Genomic DNA, 26,939 nt, shown 5'->3' with positions numbered 1-26,939 from the left:
GAATGACAATGCTAAAAGAAGAGAAAAGGAATAAAAATTAAAGTAAAGAAACCTTTTTGATAGATCCATAAAATTGTATAAAGATGTGCTTAGCGGGCGGGGGGGGTATCTTGGCAAATATTCAAAAGGATTTAAAAAGTCTTGTAGGAAGATTCAACAAAAAAAATATACAATGGAGAGTTCATTACATTCACCTTAGAATAATTCTGCATTCTGCACGTAGGTTTCAATTTGTTACACCGCTTCTTATTAAACCGTGAACACTTAAAATATGTCTGGAATGTTCTTTGTCTTTTAACCAATCACATGCGAGAACTTCAGACCGCAGAAACCACATGGGTTTCCATCGGTCACGGAACAATATTTGGTTCTCGTTTCGCTCCAATTTACAAGTAAACACACTAATTGTAATTCCTTCCTTTTTGAGAACATTCACTGCTCCACTGAAGAATAGGTTTGAGTGATTTTTTTTATAGAAAAAATTGAAAAACCGATGCGCCCGACGCTACGATTTGCCCCAGTTGCCGCCAATTTTCAAAAATTGTAACGAATTCGTATCTGCAGTTACCGTTCGCCTGATGGCATGTTACAATTTGTACTGAGATAAGCTTGCATTTTCCGGTTTTTATCTCACCCCAACTATTGTAGCAGACCTAAACACTGATAGAAGGAAGGTTTGTTTCTTCGATAACAGCGAAACGATAGCGGGAAGGAAAAGCGAAAATCAAACGATTGAGCGATTGAGGTGTTTACTTTGCACCAATCACGCCAACATTTTGAATAATTTTCGTCTGGAGCCTTTGCAGTTTGCAGTCTTACGATCACGGAACCTCTAATTGCCTAAGGGTTGAAATCGTTTGCCGAAATAAATCGAATCCCTTGTTCTACCGAAAAGATTTACAATCAGTAACGAAAACTCCACAATTTTGTATTTTATATTCGGTTTTATATCGTGTTTACATCTTATGTCTAGACATGTCTACAACATACTGCATGCACTGAACCGTATATCGTCGCTAGAGAAACCGTCCTTTTTTTCTTTCAAAAATCCCTGAAACCATGTTCTGGATGTGGCCCTCGATACGAAAGAATAGCAGTTCTTTAAATTCTTAAAAAAGACAGAGCGTGTATCCTGAAACAAAATAAGAACTAAAGTTGCTCCGTGACCGATGGAAACCCATTCACTGTTTGTGGTTTCTGCGGTCTGAAGTTCTCGCATGTGATTGGCTAAACACAAACATTCCAGACATATTTTTTAGTGTTCACGGTTTTATAAGAAGGAGTGTAAAGAACAAAGAAAATCTGCGAGTTTTTCAGAACTCGCTCTGGGGTATAAATTTATCACTTAGACCAGAGGTATTGCACATCTTACGAGTCAATTACGGTAACCATACTTTCTTCTTCAACTTGGTGACAAAGTCATGTCAGTTCAATTTATGCATGGAAAGCGATTTGTGTCCTTCTTGGGGTATCGGGATATTTAAAGCTTCCTGATACACTTAAAGGTACCTTGATAACGTATAGAGCAGTTTTCAATTGAGTGTCGTAAAACCAAAACCAAAGTAATTACTCTGGTCCATCACAAAGGACACAGACAATCGAGTGAACCAATCAAAACTCGAAGCAAATACATGTAGCTGGCACGAAGCGCGGGAAAACGTGCGCGAGCGAGTCACAATTGGTTTTGGTTTTACTCTTGATCGGCCGAGAAAGTGGCGCGAAATGGATATTGAAAACACTTAGTGCCACCAATTGAAAACGCAATTTAAGGATAATGAGACCTTATAGACATGTTTAGAAGCCATTTGTTGCGTAAACAAAGGTTTAACACATTATGTGCTGTGCATACATGAAGTATCACCTTCGATCTTCTCGCAGTACATTCCATAGTAAGGCGGATCGCAGCGGCAGGCGTATTGTCTGTTATCATAGTCATAGTCACACTTGTTTCCATTTTTGCATTGTCTTGAACAGGCGGCCTCCTGTAAGAAATCACATTGCTTTATTGACAGGAGTTATTTTCAGTTGCAACTCGAGAAACTAGATGGGGTTACCACGTAAGGATGTGCGGGGTGGCACTTTTTTTGTAAGGGTAAGATTTATTCATGATGACTTTTTTTGGCAAATTTGCGTGTGTTTAATATTGTGCGAGGAAAACAAAACGAAAACATTACATGCATGTTAACAGACCGTTTGCAGTCACGGACTATATATGAATCCGATAACTCGAACCCTCAATCATTCGAACCTTTTTTGATTCCACTCCAGGTCATTTTCTTACTAATTTTACCCTCGATAACTCGAACTCCCGATAACTTGAACCTTTTTTGATTTCCCTTGAAGGTTCGAGTTATCGCGATTCAACTGTATTACCATCGGAGTGGGACCTGTCCTTGGTCTTCCAAATGTTTCAAAACGTTTCGACAAATGCGCTAATGAATTATGAATTGCGAGGTTGAAATTTTTATGGAAATGTTCATATGCTCAGTGTGTTTCTCTCCCTAAATTTCAGCATTATTGAAAGGCTTAGCTTCGTTTGAGGGTCTTTTTACATCCGGTCCTCGCAGTAGGAAATTATCCTTAAGCAAGTGGCGGTAGCATAAAAAAAGATGGAGACGATTGTAAACCCTGAATTAATCACATTAAAATAATAATTTTCTTCACGAAGAATTGCATTGGTTCCTAATGCACTTATGTTACATGAGGAAATTTGATTTGAATGCTTAATACGTACTTTCATGAGGCAGTTGATGGCATACTGTTTGTTTAAGATTCAGCAAGTTTACTCAAAAACTGAAGATTCATTATAATTTCTTTAGCGTCAGTCGTTGGTTGTTTAAAATAACGATATATCATTTGCTTTTAAATTCACTCTTTCTCAACATTTTTTAGCTGCACTAGTATCATCAAAACTGTGTTAAGTTAGATTTTACTTTACGTTAATATCCTTATTCTTCCGCGATTTCTGCGGTTATTGTGACATGTGCAAACAAAGAAACCACATCAAACTTTGAAAAATTAAAATGTGCATGTAATGATGCACATCTTGCAGACTTGACAGATGCAGATTTCATTTTTCAACAAAAAATAAACTCTGGCGCGCGTTAACGTTATGGATTTTTTTTTGTAAAAATAAAATGAAGATCCAATTTTTCCACAACATTATCATGGTTAAATTGAATCCACTGACCATTCTATTCCAGCGACAATCGCACAATAAATCGATAACATTTGTTAGTTGTTTTACTATATCTTGACAGTTTATCTAGCAAAATATGAAAGAAATTTATAAGGTTTACGATTTCCATACCAAGTTACAATACTCACAAATAATTTTTTAGTCAACTTACGTAAAAATTGATATACTGTTGAAAGATACATCTGTCCCTTCTCACCAGAACGGCAGCAGCAGTCTGTTCGTCTTTGATTCCGTTTTTATGAAGGTAGCAGGTGCCCCTATTTTTGTCCCAAGACTCCACGCAGTACGTTTGGGCAATGCAGTCGTTCTCAGACAAACAGGCAAAGCCGCATTGAAGTTCCCCGGACGTTTTTATTTTCTTTAAAGTATCTGTTTCAAGCGCAAAGTTACGGCGTAAGAAAACTGTTCCGTCAAAGAATCGGCCGTTCTCTGCCCGTTTCCAGCACAGCGTTTGCGGCAAATTTCCCAAAACACCGAATGAAAGTACGAAGACCACTGCAGCTTTGTAAACCATTGTTCACATTTTAGAAAAGAAAATGCTTTGTTTACACAATGCTTTGATCTTGAATAAATCGTGAAATTTCCCTTTTAACCAACACTTAATTCTCCAAGCTAATGTTGACTTAGTTTTAAGATATTTTTTATTTCAACGTCATTTAAAGTAGGCGCGAGACAGAATTAGACATTTGGTCGGAACTTTGTATTTGTGTTGATTTTCAGTCTTTGCTGGCGACCGACAAAAAGTCGTTCGTATCGGTTTATATACTAACTAAAATAGGTTTAGATTAATTTGTGTTGGGGTTATAACTTCCTGTTCAGATGTTCACCGCTGCATGATTAAGCATTTACTTTGCTGTATACCTTTCAGATAAGTGTCAGATTGGCAAACACAAGGCCCGATTAAGCGATTCTGTGCATAAGGCATGTGATTGGAAACTCAAGCAGTCAGATCAGCTGGTAACTTTTCGATCTGTTAAAAACTTTGCCGAACTTTGCACTTTTCATAATTATCTTTTTTTAAAAAAAAACCTAATAAATACAAATGTCCACTGTATACAAACTTGCCCTCCATCTGCGCCTGACACAATTATTAGCGGAGCTTTACAGTGGCCCGAAGGGCCGCAGAGCAGCGCCCCATAACCATAGAAAATCCACAAAAAAAGGAATACCATGAAGTCAACTTGAATTTTCATGGCCATCACAGCTAGCGGCATGGCTCGCGGGCGTGTACGTTCGTCGGTACAATCACTATCACAATCACAATCTTTATTTAACGTGGTCTGCACCCTTAGCTAAAAAGCTAGTTTTCAGATGCGCCACGAAATAAAAATACAAAATAGAGAAATAAAAACTTCTTGGAAGTGTATAAAAATAGATTAAGCTTTAATTAAGAATCACTACAAATTACAATATTGTCTATCTAAGATTAAAAATATAAAAATTTAAAATTTACAACTTAAAAAGAAAAATTTAAAATATTATTAAAAACAGTAAAATAGCAATAATAAAAATTGACAAACTACTCGGGACAAAGTCCCGTAAGATTTAATGTTCTTAGGTTCGTTTTAAAAATCGTGTAAGTTTTTATTTTTCTTGTGTCGTCTGGTATAGAGTTCCACAGTTTCGATGCAGTATATTTCCACGATACGTACGTACGTCGCCCACTTCAGAAATATATTTTCCCTAACCTCTTTTATTCTGGGCAACCACGTTATGGTCAATTGATAGCTGCCAATACAAGGTGTCCGCTGACCAGTTTCACGTGACCATATCGCGGGCCAGGTATATAACTCATCGAGTTATCGTGTTTCTATAAAGGTGACCGCTGACCGGAAAATGGTTTTATATTGGTTTGCGGGCTCAAGATCTATTTTTTTATGTCTATGGTCAGTGAATTCAGACATTAAAGGGCAAAGTAAATTACTGGGGAGCTACGCTTTTAGGCTTGGCTAAATAAACATCCGGGTGCCATATAAACAACGGTTCGGTCAGTACTGACCCATCTCACGTATCAAGTGTTTTATGAAGTTGTCCGTAAAAACGAATCTAGTTTTGTTATTCAGTTTACTGATGTTAATACCCACCCAGAATATATAAAAGCTGTATACAGCCCCACGCTAACGAACTTCCACTCTCTTAACTTCTCGTATGTAATAAACGCCTCTCCTGAAGTGTAAAGTTTGTATTAGACGCCCCCTCTTATAAACGCCCCGTGTCTAATAGACGCCCCCTCTAAGAATCACCTCAAAACCAAGGAAATGCTCCATAAAGTAAAATCACGCAATACAGTTAGTTTCTTTGTTGACTCGGACATGAAAGAGGCCAACAACAAGAACACGGCTGACCCCGATGACGATGAAAACATCGCTATCGAACTATGAACGACATCTCCAGGCTTTGCATTAGCGCAGATTATATTAGTCTCTTACTCACCAACTCTGTGTGGTATCTTACTCCGCTAGCAAGCTACGTATCCCATTTGTTTTGTTGACGTTGTTACAGTTAAAGTGAAATAAACGCCTCTCTCTAACAAACGCCTTATATCTATTTAACGCCTCCCCTAGGACCTATTTAATAGACGCCCCGGGCGTTTATTAGATCATTTACGGTACCCCTTTCGTAACTTTCTTACTCGTCCCGAGGACTTTGCTTGTACTGCACTGCACTGCGCCGCACTGCACTGTACTGTATTGGCCACTGACAGTTCAGATATAATTTTGTTTTCGTCATCAACATTACCTGACAAGGACTTTGTGTGGGAAGTTTTTATATTTTGCTTACTGATATCCTATTACGAGGAAGTATAGGACCAGTTTGCCATCAGCTAGTTTTAATAAGAATTCAAAGTGAAAAATGTGAATTTTAACTTTCCTGGATATTTAGTAACTTTTTTATCCTCCAAGCTTATCACAGCTTTACCAGAGACACCAGGGACAACAACGATCATCAATTATCATTCGATGCAATTTTTTCTTCCTTTTCATTGGCCGAGAGCCCACCACGTGATTCTGCAAATAACTACCTACAAATAATGGTCTGCTCGTGCGCATTAGCGTCTGACAGTGATTTTGCATTCTCGTACCTCGAGTCTTCGTCCCTTCTGCGCAGGCTTGAAAAAACGCGGGTCAAAGGGAACGAAGACCCTGGGTACGAGGATGGTGATTTTGCTACAAATAATATTCTGCTCATGCGTAGTTGAGCCCACTTCCGAGAAAAATGGCAGCTTGTTTTCCAGAGATGAAGAAGAGCGGTTGGATTTGTCTACTAGGCCCCCCAAAAAACAGCGAAACTACAAAGAAGGCAATGGAATTTCCTCTTATTGCATTTCGGCAATATCTGAAAGAAAGAGAATTGGATGAAGACCCGCTCGTGTTATCGAAGGCAAAGTTACGCTTTCGTCTGCATTACTCAGTGATCGAATGATAAAACAATTATTGAACTCGGTTCTCACAAAATATCACGAATTGTCAGTGTGTCGAATTGTGTCGTGACAAATCACGGTATTTTGCTCAACCTCATCCAATAACTGTTAAGTGGCTGTCCACCTAACAGCGGTCTGGCGACTTTCGGGTCGCGAGTCAACCTTCCCTTTATTTTTTGTAACTGAAAAGGACTTTATGTGAAATGATTAAAATCGATCTAATTTTTTCCAGAAACTTTTTCTGTGCTTCGCTAAAGGACAAAACGTATTTTACTATCTGAGAGCTGTTTTCAGGGTTATTCGATGGCCGGAATTCGGCGATTTTAAAAGCTGCGTTTCTTCGAAACGGATAAATATCGCTAAATGTTAAATAGAATTAAGCCGCATTTACCTTGTCTTATCAAGGAATATCGAATTATTTGATAAAAAATTAAATTAACTTAATTAAATCAAAGACAACGCGGTTTGCGGTATCTTTTCTCGCATGACAGTTTCCACAAAAGTAAAAGCCAAAATCTCCAAAGCGGTACAAAAATCACAGGTAAAATGCACTTCACAGCAAAGATCTAACCCTAAAAGTCCGGGTATCGTTCTACTTTGGACGCGAACAAACGTTTTAAAGAGCTCATTTTGGCAATATTTACATTAGATTGCTCGTTTGACGGTTTATGCCCAGCGCATGTGATTAGATAGAAATATTTTATCCAGCACCTCAGAGTCTTGCTGTACATCCTCGAAAAACGAGTACTTTTGTTTTTTTTTTTATGGCCGTTTTAGTTTGTATAAAATTTAATAAAAACGGCTGAAATGCCATAAATAGGAGAATCTTCACTATTGAAGGTGGTGAGTTTCGTGGAAGAAGAAGAAGAAGAAGAAGAAGAAGAAGAAGAAGAAGAAGAAGAAGAAGAAGAAGAAGAAGAAGAAGAAGAAGAAGAAGAAGAAGAAGAAGAAGAAGATAGGAATCCTTCGTCCGCTCGCACAATATGCAAATTTTTGCTCATTTATAACCGGGTTGTTGGTTTCAGCAAGTCAAAATTTATAAATTAATAAGTTATCTTCCCAATGTAATGATCTCATTTGCAGTGTTGATGTGTTGTTGTCACGCAATGTACGGGATGGGTGTGGATGGAACCCCTCCCCAGAGTATTCGTTCTATAAAGACGTAGTGAAATATTTTTGTACTCCGTAGAAAGCCCGCAGCGTACTCTACAAGATGACGATTTTTGTTGACTGTGACGTCATATGACGTCACGTGCCTACATTATAGCGGCCATCTTGGATCCGCCACCTTGGATTTCACCATTTTCTTAGAAAGGCAGTAAATAACGGAAATTAATGCAAAATCAAGCCAGAATGTTTATTGAATGCAAAAATTATCAAATCGTACAATTCTGTTTCAAAAAACTGGAAAAAAAAATTTTTTGTCAAGACCTGCTTGTAAATATGACGTTGCCATGGCAACGTCAAAACTCATGGACACATTCGCAAAGGAAGAACGAACAGCTACTAAAAGTTTCAGCATTATAGAGTAAATCCTCTTTTTAAAATTTCAAAAAAACCATCCCCTCCCCACCTTGTACGTCGGCCGAGTGTATTATTACACTGTATTATCCAAATTCAAATTTTAGAGCCGTTATTTTCCTTAGATTATAGTACTGGCCCTGAGGAAGACTAGCTCTGCTAGTTGAAATATTGGCCAATAAATCTTGCCCTCCTGCCGTTGTACCAGCCTTGCAATCAATCTGGTTTTATAAGCACCGAGGGTTAAGTAATGTTTAATAAATGAGCAGCAGTGTTTTATCAAGTTTAAAACACACGGCGCAGCCGAGTGTTTTAGACTTTATAAAACACGAACTGCGAATTTATTGAACGGCTTAAAAATCTTCTGATGTAGATCAACTCATTCTTGCACTAATATTTAGATTTGGGTTTATTTTGGCCTAGAAAATTGGACGTAAATTTTAGCCGTGTCTTTATCAGATATAAAGACACTCATTAAACATTAATTTCTTTTGTATTTTCTTTATGAATTATTAATGAGTTTTTTAAGACTACAGAAAGCACTCACGCAACCTCCACAAAGCGAATTTGAGATCTGTGTTGGCCCGAGCGTTGTCTTAACAATAAATTCAAAAACTGCTCGAAAAGTCAGGCGAAAAAAAAAGCACGCTTATTTTTCTGGTTTTATTTTACTGAGCTACCATCGAAATCTATCAGCACGTATCCGTCAGCAGCATTCACTTCATTACTTGGTTTCAATTCACCCGTGTAATAGGATCCGCCCCCGCCTCCCTTCGCACCAAATGACGAAGCATACACACCACCTCCAGAGTATCCACCTCCACCCCCCGGAAAGTAGCTGTATGCCGCCCCACCCCCACCAAATCCACCAACTCCATTTCCCGTGCCTCCCATACCACCATTTAAAAAAGACCTCCCGGCCTGGTCACATATGCGAGGAGCGATACACGTAATTGAGTAACTGCATTTTCCATTTCCTTGAAAACCACCCCCTCCCCCTGCGTCGTTTATCTCATTGGCGCAAACTGACCCACCCAGACCATTCACGCCACCATACACGCTTCCATTTCTGCTTGTTGACCCGTTTGCCCCATTTTCTGCCGTAATGTGACCGCCTCCACCACCCCCGCCACCAGCTACTGCCAGAAGCGTATTATCACTTAAAGCTACAAACGTGCCCCCACCCCCTCCCGCTCCCGCTCCGGAACTTCCTTTAAGGCCTTTCTGACCAATTAGAAGGTGGAGTTTAATTCCCTCGGTAAGTCGTACCTCCCCACCAATAATTGCACCGTGCCCCCCAAAGGTAAGTGCGTCCCCGCCCGAAGCCCCTGCTATAGTTAGTTTATATAAAGCTGTGAATGGCACTGTCCAGATTTGTATCCCTTGGTCTAGTGTGACTGTTTCATCAAGAGAGGTGTTGGCGTAACCAGCGGTTGATACCGGTCCAGAATTGCCCTGCATGCCAAGAGTGGTGAAACGGAACGATAATGCTAAAAGAAGAAAAAAGTAAATAAGTAAATTTAAGCAACCTTTTTGATAGTCCGTCAATTTCAGTTTTCGGTTATATTGCTGATTGTTCACTTTCAAATGAGTTGCTACCTTTTAATCGTGTCACATCCCACCTTAACAATTTTTGTCCAAAAAATTGTACAAAGTTACGTTTGGCAAAGGAGTGGGGTACCTTGGAGAACATTGAGAGCATTTTTCGATCTAAAGAACATACAACAACAATATATACAATCATAACATTGGTAAAATATTTTGCCCAGAGCTTTGTGAAAATTGTACATTTATACTGTTTATCTCCTACATTTTGCATCATGCACTTAGGTTTCAATTCGCTAACGAAGAAAGAAAATGTGTAAGTTTTCCAGAACTTTTACAGAGTTATAAATTTATCACTTACTCCAGAGGTATTACATGGCTACAAGACAATTACAGGCAATAATACTCCTTTTATCAACCTGGTGGCTCAGTCGTGTCGGTTGAATTTATGGAAAGCGATTTGTGTCCTACGGAACGGACACGATTTTGAACTTACAAGTCGTCTGAATTTGTCCGTCGAGTTGGCCGTCTAGAAAGACGAGCTTTTGAGGAAGACTTGGTCGTCTAGACGAACAAGTCGTCTAAAAGCCGTCTTAAATTCACAATTTGTCCGTCTTCTAGTGTGAAAACGGACATTTTGTGCTGTGCATACATGAAGTATCACCTTGGATCTTCTCGCAGTACATTCCATAGTAAGGCGGATAACAGCGGCAGGCGTATTGTCTGTTATCATAGTCATAGTCACACTTGTTTCCATTTTTGCATTGTCTTGAACAGGCGGCCTCCTGTAAGAAATCACATTGCTTTATTGACAGGTCGGAGTTTTTTTTGTTGCAACTCGAAAAGACTAGATGGGATTACCAAATAAGGAAATGCGGGGTGGCACATTTTTTTGTAAGGGTAAAACGTATCCATTATTAGTTTTTTACCAAATTTGCGTGTGCCCATTTATTGTGCGAGAAAAAAGAAAGAAAACAATGCATGCATAATAACAGACCTTTTGCAGGCTCGGACTATATATTTATTACAACCATCGGAGTGGGACCAATTCTGTAATAAATTATGAATTATTAGCAGTTTTTTATGATGTTGAACTTTTTATGAAAATGTTCATACGCTCTGTATTTTTCTTTCCCTGAAATTCAGCATTATAGAAAGGCTTAGGTTCGTTTTGAGGGTCTTTTTACATCCGGTCCTCACAGGAGCGAATGACCCTTAAACAAGTGGCGGTTGCATCAGGAAAGATGGAGACGATTGTAAACCCCGAATTTATAACCTTAGAATAATAATTTTCTTTACGAAGAATGCATTGGTTTCAAATGCACTTATGTTACATGGGGTGATTTGATTTGAATGCTTAACACGTACTTTCATGAGGCGTTTGAATTGATGGCGTACTGTTTGTTTAAGATCCAGCCAGTTTACTAAAATAAGATTCATTATAATTTCGTAAGCGTCAAGCGTTCGTGGTTTTAAAACAGCTATATGTTTTTCGCTTTTAAATTCACAATTTCCCAAATTTTTTAGTTGCACTACTGTCATCAAAACTGCGTTAAGTTAGATTTTTCTTTACTTTAATATCATTATTCTTTCTCGAATTCTGCGGTTATTGTGACATGTGCAAACAAAGAAACCGCATTTAACTTTGAAAAATTAAAATGTGCATGTAATGTTGCACAACTTGTACATTTGACAGATGCAGATTTGATTTTACAACAAAAAAAAATCTTGCTCCCTTAAATTATGGATTTTTCGTCAAAACATGAGAATCAAATCCTTTGGCAACAATATTATGGGTAAATTGAATCCACCGAACATTCTATTCCAACGATATTAATCGCAAAATAAATCGGTTTCATTTGTTAGTTGTTATACTATATCTTGGCAGTTTGTCTAGCAAAAGATAAAATAATTCAAAGTTATAATGTTAACGATTTCCTTATCAAGTTACAATGCTCACAAATAATTTTTTAGCCAACTTACGTAAAAATTGATGTACTGTTGAAAGATACATCTGTCCCTTCTCACAAGAACAGCTGCAGCAGTTTGTTCGTCTTTGATTCCATTTTTATGAAGATAGCAAGTGCCCTTATTTTTGTCCCAAGACTCAATGCAGTAAGTTTGTGCAATGCAATAGTTCTCAGACAAACAGGCAAAGCCGCATTGAAGTTCCCCGAACGTTTTTGTTTTCTTTAAAATATCCGTTTCAAGCGCAAAGCTGCGGCGTTGGAAAACTGCTCCATCAAAGAATCGGCCGTTTTCTGCCCGTTTCCAACACAGTGTTTGCGGCAAATGTCCTAAAACAGCGAAAGAAAGTACGAAGACTACTGCAGCTTTGTAAACCATTGTTCACATCTTAGAAAATAATTTGATACTTTGTTTACACAATGCTTTGATCTTGAAACAATTGTGAAATCCCCTTTTTAACAAACACTTAATTATTCAAGCTAATGTTTGTTTAGTTTTAAGTTATTTTTTATTGGAGACGTCATTTAAATAAGACGCGAGACAGAATTAGACATTTGGTCGGAACTTTCTGTTTGTGTTGATTTTCAGTTTTTGCTGGCAACCGACAGAAAGTCGCTTAATTCGGTTTATATTCCGGTGTTTTACTATTAAGATTCATTTGAGTTGGGTTATAACTTCCCGATCAGATGTTAACGTATGGTTGTATTTACTTTGCCGTATGTCTGTCAGATAAGTGTCAGATTGTCAATCACAAGTTTGGGTTTGGAGATTTTACGCAACGTTTTTCAACGAATTTGATGGTCATTTCCCATGCCTAAATTTGGCTAAAATCCGTGACACAGTCCCTTTAACTAGGAAGCTTAATGTAGTCGTGCAATGTATTTTTATAGAATGCTGAACGTATTGTCAAGGAAAGCAAACATTGAAATCACAATCCGTCCCAGAATAAACATCGCAAATCCTATGCCAGGATGATAGAAAAAGATAGAAAAAACGATAATTATCATCAGCTGATGATAAGTCTTCCAGAGCGGTTTTATTTACTTCTAATATCCATTACGGTTTTCTACTTTTAAAATGATATTTTGTGTCTCACTGTATCCATCAGAAAGCAGCTTAGTGAGGTTTTATTGATTCTTGCAAAGGTAATTGAACATAAACGCAATAAACTATGAAGTAGTTTTTCTGAAGGCTGAAAAGCGAATAGTATTTTAAAAAGTACAATGGTTAATTTAAACTTATTCTGTCACATGCTTTCTCAGCATGACAGTTTTCTTTTACCGCGATGATTAGCAATGTTTGCATTATAGCAGCTGGTTGGACTTGCTAAATGTGTGTAGCTTTAAAAGCTCCATAAAAACTAATAGAGAACCATTTTAAGTGAGTGCTAATTATTTCCAAGCATTTCCACTTTGAGTTATAAGGTGCTTTCAAGATGAAAGTTCTCAGACTCATTTTGCTTCTTTTTACTACGCTTCGATCCACTGACAGCTTAGAACAGCGCCATATACAAGGTGCACTCAAAACAGTCCCACACCATAAACTGGATGGTCACCAAATTAAGATTCTAAAAGGTTCTACGTTGTTGTCCTGTGCTCAGTCGTGCCTAGCAGAGTCCAAGTGCGTGTCCACGAACTTTGGAGTCTCCCCAGCAGATAATAAGCCTGTATGCGAATTAAACGATCATGGTGTTTCGTTGCTATTCAACGATGAATTGGAATACGCTAAAGGATTTGTATTTTCTCTCTATTCGGAGACGTTTCAAGCTTCCATTGACGAGGAGGTAAGAATTTATTTGGTTTCATTTTGATCAATAACGCCAAAGGAGCAAGCTTTAGGAATTCTTTACATTTATCAGCTCACTTTTTTAGTTTAGTTTAAAGCTTAATTTTCATTTTGCTTTTCTTTTTTTGTGAAGTTTTCCGTTCGTTTTACGCGACTGGGTAATCAATACTCACGAACTTGCATTACAGTGATTTTTAACGTTTCCATTTTATACAAGGCACTAAATCCAATCTATAAAGATAAAATATGGCATTTGGGTATATATTGAACAGCCCTTTTTTAAGACCAATAAGGTAGATTATAAATTCTAATTTCCTTTTTTTGCTTGTTTTGATAAATTTTGATTTTATTTCCTTTTTTTTGTTCCAGGGTGGATGTAAGCAAATAACTTGCCTCAACCAAGGCCACTGCTATTTTAACGAAGACAGACAACAATTTCAATGCAAATGCATTCTGCCATGGACAGGAAATAATTGCGAGACAAAGTTAGGTAAAGTTCAGTTATCGAATGCTATATTTACTGAATTTAATTACAGTTCCCTTTAATGTTCCCAACCCATGAAGTCAAAACAAGACAACAAGTTCAGTGGGAGAAAAGGGGTAAGGGATGAAGTGCTCGAGTTGCCAATCAGAATCATCAATAGGAATCATGCAGGGTACATGTATCACAGGATAGTTGGTTGGCAACGAGAGACTGGAATCCTCTCCTTCCTTTCAGGACTGGAAGCCCTAGTTCCCAAGAACCTGGGGTCCTAATCTCTAGGACCCTTGGGAACAAACACAACCACATGCCCTGGTTCCCAAGAACCTGGGGTCCTAATCTCTAGGACCCTTGGGAACGTTCCCAAGAACCTGGGGTCCTAATCTCTAGGACCCTTGGGAACAAACACAACCACATGCCCTGGTTCCCAAGAACCTGGGGTCCTAATCTCTAGGACCCTTGGGAACAATCACAACAACCAACAACAGCAACACTGGGGGGTCCCCACTATAAGGGGAAAGCTGACCCTGTGAGGCTATGGGGCAAAAGGGCGAATGGTACAGAGCACTTCATCCCCTCCCGTGGTTTATTAACAATAAGGAAAGACAATGCTTAATTAAGATGGTCTAAGGCTATTGAAGAAGTTCAGAAGAGACAGTAATCGAATAACAGAATGGTCGAGTTAGTGTATGCCAGCTCGACACTTAAGCTAACGGTTACATGTATATCAATATCTCAAAAGCAGACACATTGCTCAAGTCTAACAGCTCTAAGCCTGAGCTAGCATACAAAATGGTAACAATATAAAAAAAAACAATTCTGTAAGCAGGCATTCTGCTTAAGTCCATCAGCTCTAAACGCAAGTTAGCATACAAAATGGAAATAATAATTATAACAATGTCTACAAATACGGGCTTGCTTCTTTAGTCCATCAGCTATGGCTTACGTTTGTAAATAATAATAATAGTAAAATAAACACCCTCAACATAGCCAGATATGTGCGTAGAACTAGAACATTGCCTACATTTTTACAAATACTAAGCTAAAAGAGAACCAAAGAGGGTTGGGTGGGTGGGATTATTGTAAAAACTCTTCTAGGGAGCTCAGAGAATTTGAAGTAAAACTACTCAAGTCTAGATAAAACCGCATGGCCTTGATTGACATAATAGAAAAGGGGGCGATGTGATTGGCCAGCCCAAATAGCGTATCACACTCTAGAAGTGAATTTGACCTTTGAATGTAACGCAAGAGTGATAGTCTTGCAGCATATTATGTGACAGATCTGCATATTTGAATAGAGTGATCTTATGACTTCTCTGAACTCCTTTCATGGTTGTCACATTAACTTTAATTTATATTACATGTAAATTGGCATTTATATTACATATAAATTTGCTTTAATGTTCCCAACCCATGAAGTCAAAACAAGACAACAAGTTCAGTGGGAGAAAAGGGGTAAGGGATGAAGTGCTCGAGTTGCCAATCAGAATCATCAATAGGAATCATGCAGGGTACATGTATCACAGGATAGTTGGTTGGCAACGAGAGACTGGAATCCTCTCCTTCCTTTCAGGACTGGAAGCCCTAGTTCCCAAGAACCTGGGGTCCTAATCTCTAGGACCCTTGGGAACAAACACAACCACATGCCCTGGTTCCCAAGAACCTGGGGTCCTAATCTCTAGGACCCTTGGGAACGTTCCCAAGAACCTGGGGTCCTAATCTCTAGGACCCTTGGGAACAAACACAACCACATGCCCTGGTTCCCAAGAACCTGGGGTCCTAATCTCTAGGACCCTTGGGAACAATCACAACAACCAACAACAGCAACACTGGGGGGTCCCCACTATAAGGGGAAAGCTGACCCTGTGAGGCTATGGGGCAAAAGGGCGAATGGTACAGAGCACTTCATCCCCACAAATACACGAAGTGTATTCCCCATAGACGAACACCACACAAATATAAAATAGGTTTAAGTTAACATGTAAATAAGTAGTAGTAGCCCTTCGCTCGACTCCTTCTTAGGAGTATAGACCATCAACAGTCTCTCGTCATAGCATCCTGTCCCGTGCATCCCTCTCTAGCTGGTACCAACTCTGAGATTCATTTTAAGTGATTTTGAATTGCCTTATAATGTGCTGCAAGACAGGATAAACTGTCCCAACTTCATGATCAATGCATCTGTAAATTCCTTACCATCTTGTACAAACGTCTATTTTTCAATAACTATCCCGCCTATATGAGAAACATGTTCTCGCTCCGTTCTACTTCATACAACCTGCGTGGAAACTATATACTGGAAATGCCCAAGCCTAGAACTACAACTTTTGGTCTCCACTCCTTTACTTATCTGGCAACAAAAGAATGGAATTCTCTACCTAATTTTATAAGGCTATGTAACTTATCTGACTTTAAAAGGTACATCTGCAAAGCCAATTTATGAAGCATGTAAATGACAATTTTATAATTAGTTAATATAAATCAATTTTAAATATGTAAATAGTAACTTTTGTTTTTATTTATTTATTTTTTTTTTTGTTCTCTATTTTTCGTTCTCGGAAATATTAGCTGTCAAGCTACTCTAAATTCGAGTTTAAATAAAGTTTTATTATTATTATTATTATTATTGCCCATGGACTTGATCTCTGCTTTTAGCGAACGTCTCCAGGTGTTCATGGTCGACCTCTCTTTTAACTCCCTTGAGGATTTCAGGACAAAGCTTGCCTTGTGATGGTACAAGAAGGCATCCGTAAGGTGTGACCTAGCCATTTCATACACGTAAAGGAGTATGTAAACAAATCTCTAAGTCAGTTGGTGTCATATTTAGGTCAAGATATTATTTATCATCTAATACTAAGCTTGCTCTGTACTACACCTTAATTTATCCTTATATCACTAACTGTAATTCAGCCTGGTCTTCTACATGATATGTAACTAATTTAAATAGAATTTTTTATTTACAAAAATGTGCTGTGCGAGCTATTACCAACTTAGACTATCGAGAACATTCTGCCCCCTTATTTGCTAAACTGGGCATCTTAGATATCTTCAAGTTAATGCATTGCAAATAGCTAAATTTATGTTTTACTATCTTAACCAATTATTGCCCCCGATGTTTCTCAATTTGTTTTCTACTAGTAGTCAAATACACAGTTATGATACAAGAATAGCCAAGTGTTATCGACCACATCACTGTCGTACAAATCTAAAGCAGTTACAATACTTTTCCAGGGTCCTAAAATTTGGAATTCTCTACCAGAAAATGAGTCTGAAATTGACCTAGCTGCCACTCACAGCGAAATAAAAAACTTATTGCTAACCCGAGGTAGCCTCCCCCATAAGCCTTGTGGTTTCTTGGAGGTCTCCTCGCCCTATCTTTTAAGTTATTTTAATTTGTATTTGTAATTCTGAAGTGGCAGATAAAATGATGATGATAGATAGATTTATAAATACAAGACTGTTAATACTAAAATGCCAATTCATTTTTTTTTTTTTTTTTTTTTTTATACTTTAATGCTTTAGAAGACTTACACTACAGTACATTACATTTGTTTAACCCTACATATATTACATTACACAGTACATTATATTATGTTACACAAACATACTACATTACTTACGTTATACGTTACAAAAGTAATTACGGTACATGTTAAACACCTAATCTCCAAAAAACTTAATAATCTTATACATTATATTACAAAGAGTTGATAATTGGCTTCCACTTTTCAACGTGAGTTTTCAGTTTGTTATTTTTTAGGGCAATGGATCGCTCAATTGATTCAATGTATTTTATTTTTATGATAACATGTGGCAAAAGGGGTAGAATATTCTTGAGCCGGTTAGAGTAAATGACCTGTTTACCAATAATAATAATATGATTTAGAAGGGTCCAATTGAGATTCTTTTGAGCTAGGCCGAAAATGATATCGTAATCATTTAAAAAGTCAATATTTATGTCTATGGATTTTAGCCAAAGAACAACGGACTTCCAAAAGTCGATGCTATGTTTACAATAACAAAAAAGATGCTCGAGAGATTCCTCAGACGTGTGACAGAAAGTACAAAGAGGAGAGCTGACTATTTTCATTTTGTATAGAGATTTGTTGGTGTACAGTATCCGATTGAGAATTTTGTATTGGAAAATTTTTGTATTCGTGTCAATTGTAACGACATGTGGAATTAAGTAAAATGTTTCCCAGTCTAGCTCGTGCTTGTGAAATAATGTTGTTTATTATTCAACAGATGCGCGCGCTGCCCATATATGGTCAAAATGTTAAGGATATCTGTCATCCGTACATAACAGATATCCTGCGATATTCGTAGGTTGCGAAGATTCGTCCGAAATCTTGTAAAGCGCTGCATAATTACAGTTTTTCTATGTCCAAAATGTGTTTCGATGACAATTTGTTGAATAATAAAACAATTATCCTGCTCAATCTTGCGGAATATCGTCTGATTTTAGCCAACTCGGCCTACGGCCTCGTCGGCTAAGTATCAGGCGATATTCCGCGCGATTTCGCAGGATAATTGTTAAATATTTGTGTCGTGCCGCTGGGTCTACTTGAATCGTCTCCACCAATTTCCAGTATAGCTTTTTCGAGTTAATCGAATCAAGCGGAAAGCATTTACCATTTAAATAGAGGGTATGTTGCAATACAGGTGGGATGTAAGATTCAATAGGAGTCCCATTCGAGTTAATTAGGGCTTTCCTTCACTGGCGAAAAATGTCTGATTGGTCCGCGCGCAACCACGTGACACCATTCAAAATGGCGGACGATGCGGACAAGATGGAAAGTTGTAATGCGAAGTTGTGGACGCATACTGAAAGAATACGGATATTTTTTCTTTCTAGAAGAAATCTTTCATGCGAGGCCAGTGCTCGAGTCCGTATTTACGCACAATGTAACGTAAAGGACGGCCGAGGGAGCAAGGAGCTTGTACAGTTGAATGACGATCATGGAGGAGCTCATTTCAAAAATCCGCAAAAATCAAATGGTTTCATTGAAGTGCAATCAAATTGTCGGTAAGAAATAGGGCTGTACTTTACACTACAGTTGCAAGATTGGTTTCTTTCGGGAAAATGGAACCGATGCGTTTCGTAACAATAACATATAAGCTTATTGAACCTATTTGGTTTGTGAGGTTGTCATCCGATCGACCATATTTTTGCACGTTCGTCAATTAGTCATAAGACTTATTTATTCATTGTCCAACTCTCTTTATAAACGAAGTTGCCAAGACAAGTACATCTGTCTTGTGACTTGAGGTTAAATTTCCTCTGGCATTTGTAGCTCGTTAGGTAGTAATATGAATGATAAATCTGTTTTGGCTTTGAAATGAACAGTTTTTGTAAACAAAATTGATTATTTGTAGCATTTCTAATAATTTCTTATAGGTTGCATGCACAAATACCGCTATACATATGTGAATACTGTATTATACATCAGTCCCTGAAAATTATTGCTTTTTCTTCATAGACATTTCTCGTGCATAAAAGGGAAAATATCAATTCAATGTATGCTATTATTTCTGTACTGTAATGATATTCAAGTTCTCCAGGGGTGTATCATTGCACTGATTTAGTTTGTTTTTTGTAACATCTACTGAGTGCTATGAGAAAGATAAAATTAATTAAAAGGAACTGTGAACATTGGTTTTCAAAGGTTGTGAATATTTGTTTTCAATATGTCTTATCCCTTTAGCACCCCCCACCCAAACTGCATGCAGCCATCCCACCTGAAAAAAAAAAAAAAAGACCTGGTTGCATGCTATTGAAAACAAATTGCTTACACTTAAATGGTTTGTTGTGCGTTCCTACAAGTTATTTTTTTTAACAAGACACAGTGTTTTGAATTCATTAACAGATTCACTGAAACAAAATTGTGACACAAAAATATCTTCAATTTCAATACAACACGCTGAACTTTGCATGAGGCTGTCAAATGATATCATTATGTGGGCTGGAATGAGCATCTTTTTACTGTAATTGTTACTGAAAAACCATTTTATTGGAGTGACAAATAAAGTTTATTATTTTTTACTATTTAACATCTCCCAGTAACTTATGCGAAACACAAAGAGAGCAGCAGTCTGAATGAGAGCAAAAGAATTTCAAATTTATTGTCATTTTAGTGATCCTACAGTCAGTAAACACTGGTTTCTATTTGTTGCCATTTAGCTAACTGCACAACCTGCAAAAATAAAAAAATGCTGAAAAAAAAATAGTAGCTAGTTAGTAGCCTTCTGCCACACTGCCTGTCAATCTTTTACCAAACTCCCTCTTTTACTGAACATTGTTACTTGTGCAAATTCTCCTCACTCTGCAGTTGGAGAGCAGTCATTTACACACAAGTTGTCAGCTACATTTAGTTATGTTAATTTGACAAATTTCCTGAAAATTATTGCAGCTCTCCTTGTAAAACATCATCGCTTCTAGCATTGGGTTTCATTAATTTGGAGTTGTTAGTACTTAAGTTGATCCTGAGTCACTGAGTTTTTGCTGAACGAAAACTTTGATGTACAAAGCTATTAATTTTGAGGTCAACCTATTGAAGCAAAAGTCAAATCCTTTGATTGTTCCAGGGAATGTACAAGCAGTTATTTTCCTTTTGTCAGTCAAGCAAATAAAAGAACTTGGAAGATTTCAAAATGTAGCTTTTGCTTTAGTAAAACATGTGTGACATGTAGTAATGTTAAACAGGGTACATGTAAGTCATTACAATGTACATTGTATCATAAATTTTGTTATAATTTGTTTACCCATACATACATGGTCAAATCTAATTCTGTTTTTTCGATTAGGTACCCACATCCTTAATCCTCTGTTGCAGTTAAACTATGACAAAGCTTTACTTTGTAGAACAGCATCTTGCAACACATTCATGGTGTATTGTAAATAAAGCTACAAAACCAGATGGATATGTGAAATGAATATTCCAAGATGTATGAATGCCATATTTTAAGCCCTAAAGTTTGCATTTCTTATGTAATTGACTGGCAATCAAAATATCCCCAAGCCAATTAAAAAATCCCACTTCCCTACACAGAAAAATATGCATCCAAACAAACACAAAGTGGGGTGAAACTGAACCCAGAATAAGCATTTCCTAAAGCCTGGTTTTCATCAGTGAAGCAAGCACAAGTGTAAGTAAAAAAACCTGAACTAGAGTTCAAACAAACACTGATAAATGCAAGTGCCACACAAGGATGAAGACATTTTGATGCTTGTGTTGGCACAAGTTGATGGTGAAATCCTGTGCACAAGACTTGACTGAGCCTAAGGTGTTTGTTTTTTATAGATACAGAAAATTGTAAACATCAACAAAGATTTGCCAAGATATTCTTACAACACATTGAAACTGAGAACTGAATTTAACCGGCCTTCTTGCTACAGTGAAAAGCATCAAAATTACATGTGGGATGCCAAACGGAAAATGATGTACCAGTACATGTAAACAGCTCATGGACAAAAAGAGCATATGGTATACTTGACAGTTGTACTTAATATCACCGGTTTTAAGAAACTAACAAAAGTGAAACCAACAGGCAATGTCAATTAAAATACTGTACAGGTATAAATGCCATTTGAACAAATCTGGAACTCTAGAAAATAAATTTCTTTTGTATTCTGTGTCTGTATCTTTCTTTGAAATTAAAGCCTTCTTTATTTGTACTGCAGTTCCAAAAGGAATGTCCAACATACCGAAAGCTACATATGTAGGCCTCTGAAATATAACAAGCCTTCTGGGGAGCAACATTCAAACTTAGGAAGTTTTATGTTTATAATGCAGTATTCTGGCAAAGAGTTTTTAGAAAGAAAAGATCATCAATACATGTCATACATGATATTTATATTTGGACCAGACAAGATCAAGAAGAAACGAACAACTGAAGAAAAGAAAACTTCCAAGGTAAACAAATACGAATCTCTAAGGCCCTATTCTCCCAGAGGAGATTTGAGGATTCAGATGAAACAAATCCGAAAATATAGACGAAAAAGCTATTTCTTCAAAATTCTTGCCATGTTAGGGAAAAAAAATTACACACAAATTAAAGATTTACAATTCCATGGAACCATTCGCATTTACACCCGTGCCGCAATAAATAAATAACAAATTAAGCAATGAACTATCGAATTGTACGATAACAACATCATTTTTATGTAGGATCGATCAGCCACTAAAACAGCTCTCGGAGACCCATTATTCCTTTGAAGGAAAACTTGAATACACTGTGCGAAAATCAATTTTTGGGTCGCGTTTTTATAGTGGAATATTGTTCTTCGATATTGATTCGATAGACATCGATGTCGAAAGCTCTCTCCAAAATACAGTCCAAGTTTCAGCCAATTGCCACTCCCCTGCAACTCGGTACAAGCTAATTTATATATCTACAAAAAGCCTAGAAAATGTACTTTTACTTACTTATAATCCCTTCGTGTACCGTGCTGCACGAGACATACCGTAAGCAAAAACGTGAAATTCACCCACCTTTTTTGCATCACTTTTCGTCGCGATACTCCATTCCTGAACGCCACTGACCGTGAAATGCATTAACCAACTGCATTTGTTAATCGGTCCCAGGATGCAAGAATAACTGGAGAATGCGATACATTTAACAACGTGAAGAAAACAATCTTTGATCTCTCACAGAGGTAAAAAATCACAACACCTTCCTTGGTAAAAACGGCGGCCATTAACTTCTTCAATTTTGCCGGCATCTTCGCGATGAGCCAATAAAAAGGCTGGAAAGCCGTCACATGACTTTTTGCACAGCGCATGCGTATTACATTTTTCGCCAGTGAAGGGCTTTCCACGGAGAAGGAAGAGAGTCAAAAATACCCAGTAGTGAGAAAAATTCAATGAGCGTAAGCCCAATTGTCGCAAAAGAGGGCCAAGGCTTTAGCTTGCCGTTCTTGGTCAGAATGTCAGAAATGAAAGTGATACCCTTTGAGAGTAGTCTTCTGTAAAAAATAGGTTTGCCGTTGATGCGTACGAATTGATTGTTCCAGAGGATTTGGTTTAGAACTTCGCCACGGGACTCGGCAGGTTTGGTCGTTAATTTTGACCAGACATCAAGACAGTCTCTGTAAAAGCTGGGAATATGGTCTGGTAGGTCAGCAGGATTGAAATTGCAGTATAAGAGAAATTTTCCGCCATAGTCCTTGAGAAAGAACGAAAGAAAGTGTTTCCATGGGCTGTCGTAATCCTCAATATATTTTTTAAGACAGATAATGCGTTGGGTATCGATAAGAGTTTTAACATGTGGCATTCTTAGACCACCATTCTTATAATCACTGATTAGTGCTAAGCGTTTAATTTTGTCACATCCCTTCCAGATGAACCTGTAGATAATGGAGTTAAGCTCTTTGATTATTTTTTTCGTGGAGCACATGAGTGATGCGCGAAACATAAATTTTGGTATAAGAAATGTCTTAACGACCTGGATTTTGCCATATAAAGTCAAGTTCCGCCATCTCCATCCTGCTAGGGTATCGGAAAGCGACTTTAGAGTTTCATCATAGTTGAGCTCTTGTTTTTTCTTCAAATCGTAGGTAAAATGAACGCCAAGAATTTTAATTGGTTTATTAACTTTGTCGATACCAGCAGGAAAGGGTTGGTCGTTATCGTGGCTGGTTCCTAGCCATAAAGCTTCGGTTTTCTCCGCGTTGAGCTTCAAGCCAGAACACAATCCAAATTTATGAAGAGTCGTGGAAAGATTTTCGAGGGAGTTGACGTCATGTAAAAACGTTGTCAGATCATCAGCGAAAGCTGCAAGTTTGATTTCCTTGTCAACGACAATACCTTTTATACTCACGTCACTTCTGATTCTAACAAGCAACACTTCGAGAGCAATGATAAAGAGGTATGCCGACAGCGGATCCCCCTGCCTGACACCTCTTCGAACGTCAAAAAGCTGAGAAGAAAAGCCGTTGTTTATAACACAGCTCGATATGTTACAGTACAGTACAGAAACCCAACGGATAAACGATTCACCGAAGTTAAAAGCTCGCAAGGCTTTAAATAAGAAGGACCAGCTTAGTGAGTCAAAAGCTTTCTCGAAATCAAAGGCAACCAAAAAAAGCCAATTCATGGTTTCCCTTTGAATGATACAGCACGAATTCAATGAGTGCTGGGAAAAACGGAAAGAAAGACCTTATACAGAGCAAAAGTTTGTTATTCACCACTGAAATTATACATTGCTGACCTGAGAAACATGGCAGGAAGGCAGAACTCGCACAAGAATCAATTAGGGAAGAAGGTGCGAAAAATAAGGCGTATTTGAACAATTTAGACACTTGCGACACAGACATGCATTCATTGTAGATAGAGTAGCTCCTGTTAGATTTATCCTTGTGCCACTAAATTTGGCAGGCTTGAAATGGTTAGAATTTCGAGTATGTCGTGAGTTGTTTGATGCTTCTTGCATAAACAAGGTAATGTATTCACTGCAAAGCAAAATTTTATGTTTTGATCCTAGGATCATCACTTTTATATTTCCTGTGACATACTCTCGTAAAAAGTCCTGTTATTGTATTTTATGTCAGGGGCGTTCCTAGGCAATTTATAGTGCTACGAGTAAAGGCAGGTACGCCCCTGTATGTTTGGATCAAATTCTTGCTACAATTGTTCAATTTCCCCTTGAGTTATAACCTATTTTTTGTTAAAATGGCAGTCACAATGGCACTTTTAAATACCTCAAATTCCTTGCATTAAATGTAAAAACTCTTTAAATTTTCAGAATCTTCATAAAGTATTCTATAAGCTGAGAACTTTCGTTGCTTTGAGTTGTTATTTGTCCTATTTTGACTTTAGTGACAAGGGACGAGAATTCACCACACTAGCCTCCAGCAAAGCTAAGTTTATGTCACTCTTCCTCAACTTTGAGCAGCCAAATTATAAAGGGTCTCGTCTACTCAGGTATTAAGACATGACTTCGAACGCTGCAGAAGATAACAATAGCGAATTCCACCGGTATCTTGTAAGCCCTTTACTGTAGGCTTTACGACGGCTGGTGGAAACGGCAGCCTGCAAATTGCTCTAAGTTTCGTTTGTTTTCATATTGAAATCTCATTTAACGCCGGTCGAATAAAACTCTACTAACTATGATATAACGCAAAATAGAATCAGCTTATAAATATTTATACTTAGCTTGTAGCAAAGATGCACCCCAGGGAAATCCGGATTGCTTGTCAAATTTTTTTACTGACCACTTTCGGCGGGAGAGAAGGCGCGCTAGACGAGGCTTGAAAGACATTCACGACTGCCATGACCCTTGTTGACTGTTCTCCGGCTTGACAAGAGAATAGTATATTCTAGTTGAAGAAATCGTCTTGTTCTTTATAAGTCGTTCATTCACATTACATAATCTCGGGCAAACGAAGGCATGTTGTCTCCACCATACAAATAATGTTTTTGTGAGGTTCATGCTTTTTGCTGTTTTAGCCGCGGTTTGGAGACCACAGGACCTTGAAGCCGAGTCGGTAGAGTGGCCAAATTCCGGTAGAAGCAATCCGTTCTGTGTGTGCATATCAAGTTCCTCAGTTGCTGGACCGAATACTTGTTCAGTAGTGCGAGGCCTTCGACAGATCGTCCGCATATTTATCTTCGAACGACAGAATAAAATGTGTAAAACCGGAACGTAGTTCGCGGGCAGATACCAGGATAACTCATAAAGTACTGATGGAGCGATGTTGAAGCAAAAAACAATCGAAGGATATCACAGCAATAATAATTATTGTGAAAACTCTTCTAGGGAGCTCAGAGAATTTGAAGTAAAACTACTCAAGTCTAGATAAAACCGCATGGCCTTGATTGACATAATAGAAAAGGGGGCGATGTGATTGGCCAGCCCAAATAGCGCATCACACTCTAGAAGTGAATTTGACCTTTGAATGTAACGCAAGAGTGATAGTCTTGCAGCATATTACGTGACAGATCTGCATATTTGAATAGAGTGATCTTATGACTTCTCTGAACTCCTTTCATGGTTGTCACATTAACTTTAATTTATATTACATGTAAATTGGCATTTATATTACATACTAGTAATAGTTCTCACTATAAAGCTGCCCCCGCCTTTTTATAATTTGTTTTTTTGTCGCCTTTAATTATTAATGCCGATGGACTGCACAATTAGGCTTCTTTTTTACTGTGTCATGCGGAATTTCTTGTTGTGTGACACCGTTGCGTCCTAAAAATATTCACAAGTTCAAGTCGAATTATATTACCTAGCGCGCGGAAATAACACCTAGCGGAAATAACACATAACACATTATTCGTGATGACAACACACAAGCTTATTCCCGGGCTTATAACATTCAAAATAAACTTACAATAATTTCCAGGCCAAAAAGCCTAAAAAATTCCACGAGTAACAAAATATGGCACATTCAAAGATTCGAGAAAACAACCCACTCTTTGGATCAAATAATCTGACAGTTTGTTAGCGAAACGAATTACGTTGTACCTTGTACTACATGACAAAGTTCACGCGTTTGTTTATTACTCGTTGTAACTTGTAAGATGTATACGATACAACAAACCTCCGAAAGCAAACCTTACAAATGTAACGCTTGGAACATAGGTAGCCGGCACGTAGCCAAGAACACGAAACCAATTGCTCGAAATCTTTCGAAGTATTACTAACATTTGCTTCAAATATCACTTAACACAACCAAAGCAGAGAAACCGCTCAAACAAATCTGTGAACACGCGTAGGCCAAAACCGGAAAACAAAACGCTGCTAGCAGATGGCGAAGCTCGAAACGCGAAGGTGACCAAACGCGACCTCGTGGTTGCAAGTACCCGACACCACCGTGCGCGCTTGCTAAAATATTACCCGTCACGACCGTGCGCGCCTAGTTTTGTCAAATCGAGAACGCTTCGCCCATTGCAAACACATTTCTTACTTTTTCAACAAATATTCTTTGTCCTTGTATGTATACACGCGGGGAGTCCTAGGATGCCTCCTCGGGTTTTGGCCTCTGGGCCAAAACCCTGCGGGGGCAATAAATTTGC

The 26,939-nt window shown here is 38.0% G+C and overlaps 2 protein-coding genes and 1 long non-coding RNA gene across 3 annotated transcripts in view; 1 reads left to right on the top strand and 2 right to left on the bottom strand.

Moving 5' to 3' along the window:
* The window catches only part of LOC144649759 (uncharacterized), a 32,816-nt gene that overhangs the window by 2,648 nt on the left and 3,229 nt on the right, over nucleotides 1–26,939 (top strand). The gene's annotated exons all lie outside the window — the stretch shown is intronic.
* LOC144652449 (uncharacterized) lies at nucleotides 8,031–12,071 on the bottom strand. The gene is made up of 3 exons (XM_078512455.1): nucleotides 11,670–12,071; nucleotides 10,351–10,471; nucleotides 8,031–9,631 (listed from the first exon to the last, which is right to left on the bottom strand). The coding sequence occupies exons 1-3, from the start codon at nucleotides 12,030–12,032 to the stop codon at nucleotides 8,805–8,807; spliced, it is 1,311 nt and encodes a 436-aa protein (XP_078368581.1). The 5' UTR covers nucleotides 12,033–12,071; the 3' UTR covers nucleotides 8,031–8,804.
* LOC144649725 (uncharacterized) lies at nucleotides 14,022–17,345 on the bottom strand. Its single transcript, XR_013569931.1, has 2 exons — nucleotides 15,692–17,345; nucleotides 14,022–15,627 (listed from the first exon to the last, which is right to left on the bottom strand). It is a non-coding gene; the product is annotated as an uncharacterized LOC144649725 (long non-coding RNA).

This window comes from Oculina patagonica, chromosome 4 (genome assembly GCF_052425735.1).
Source record: "Oculina patagonica isolate OP01 chromosome 4, crgOcupat, whole genome shotgun sequence".
Lineage (NCBI taxonomy): Eukaryota > Metazoa > Cnidaria > Anthozoa > Scleractinia > Oculinidae > Oculina > Oculina patagonica.
This window is presented reverse-complemented; position numbering and strand designations above follow the sequence as displayed.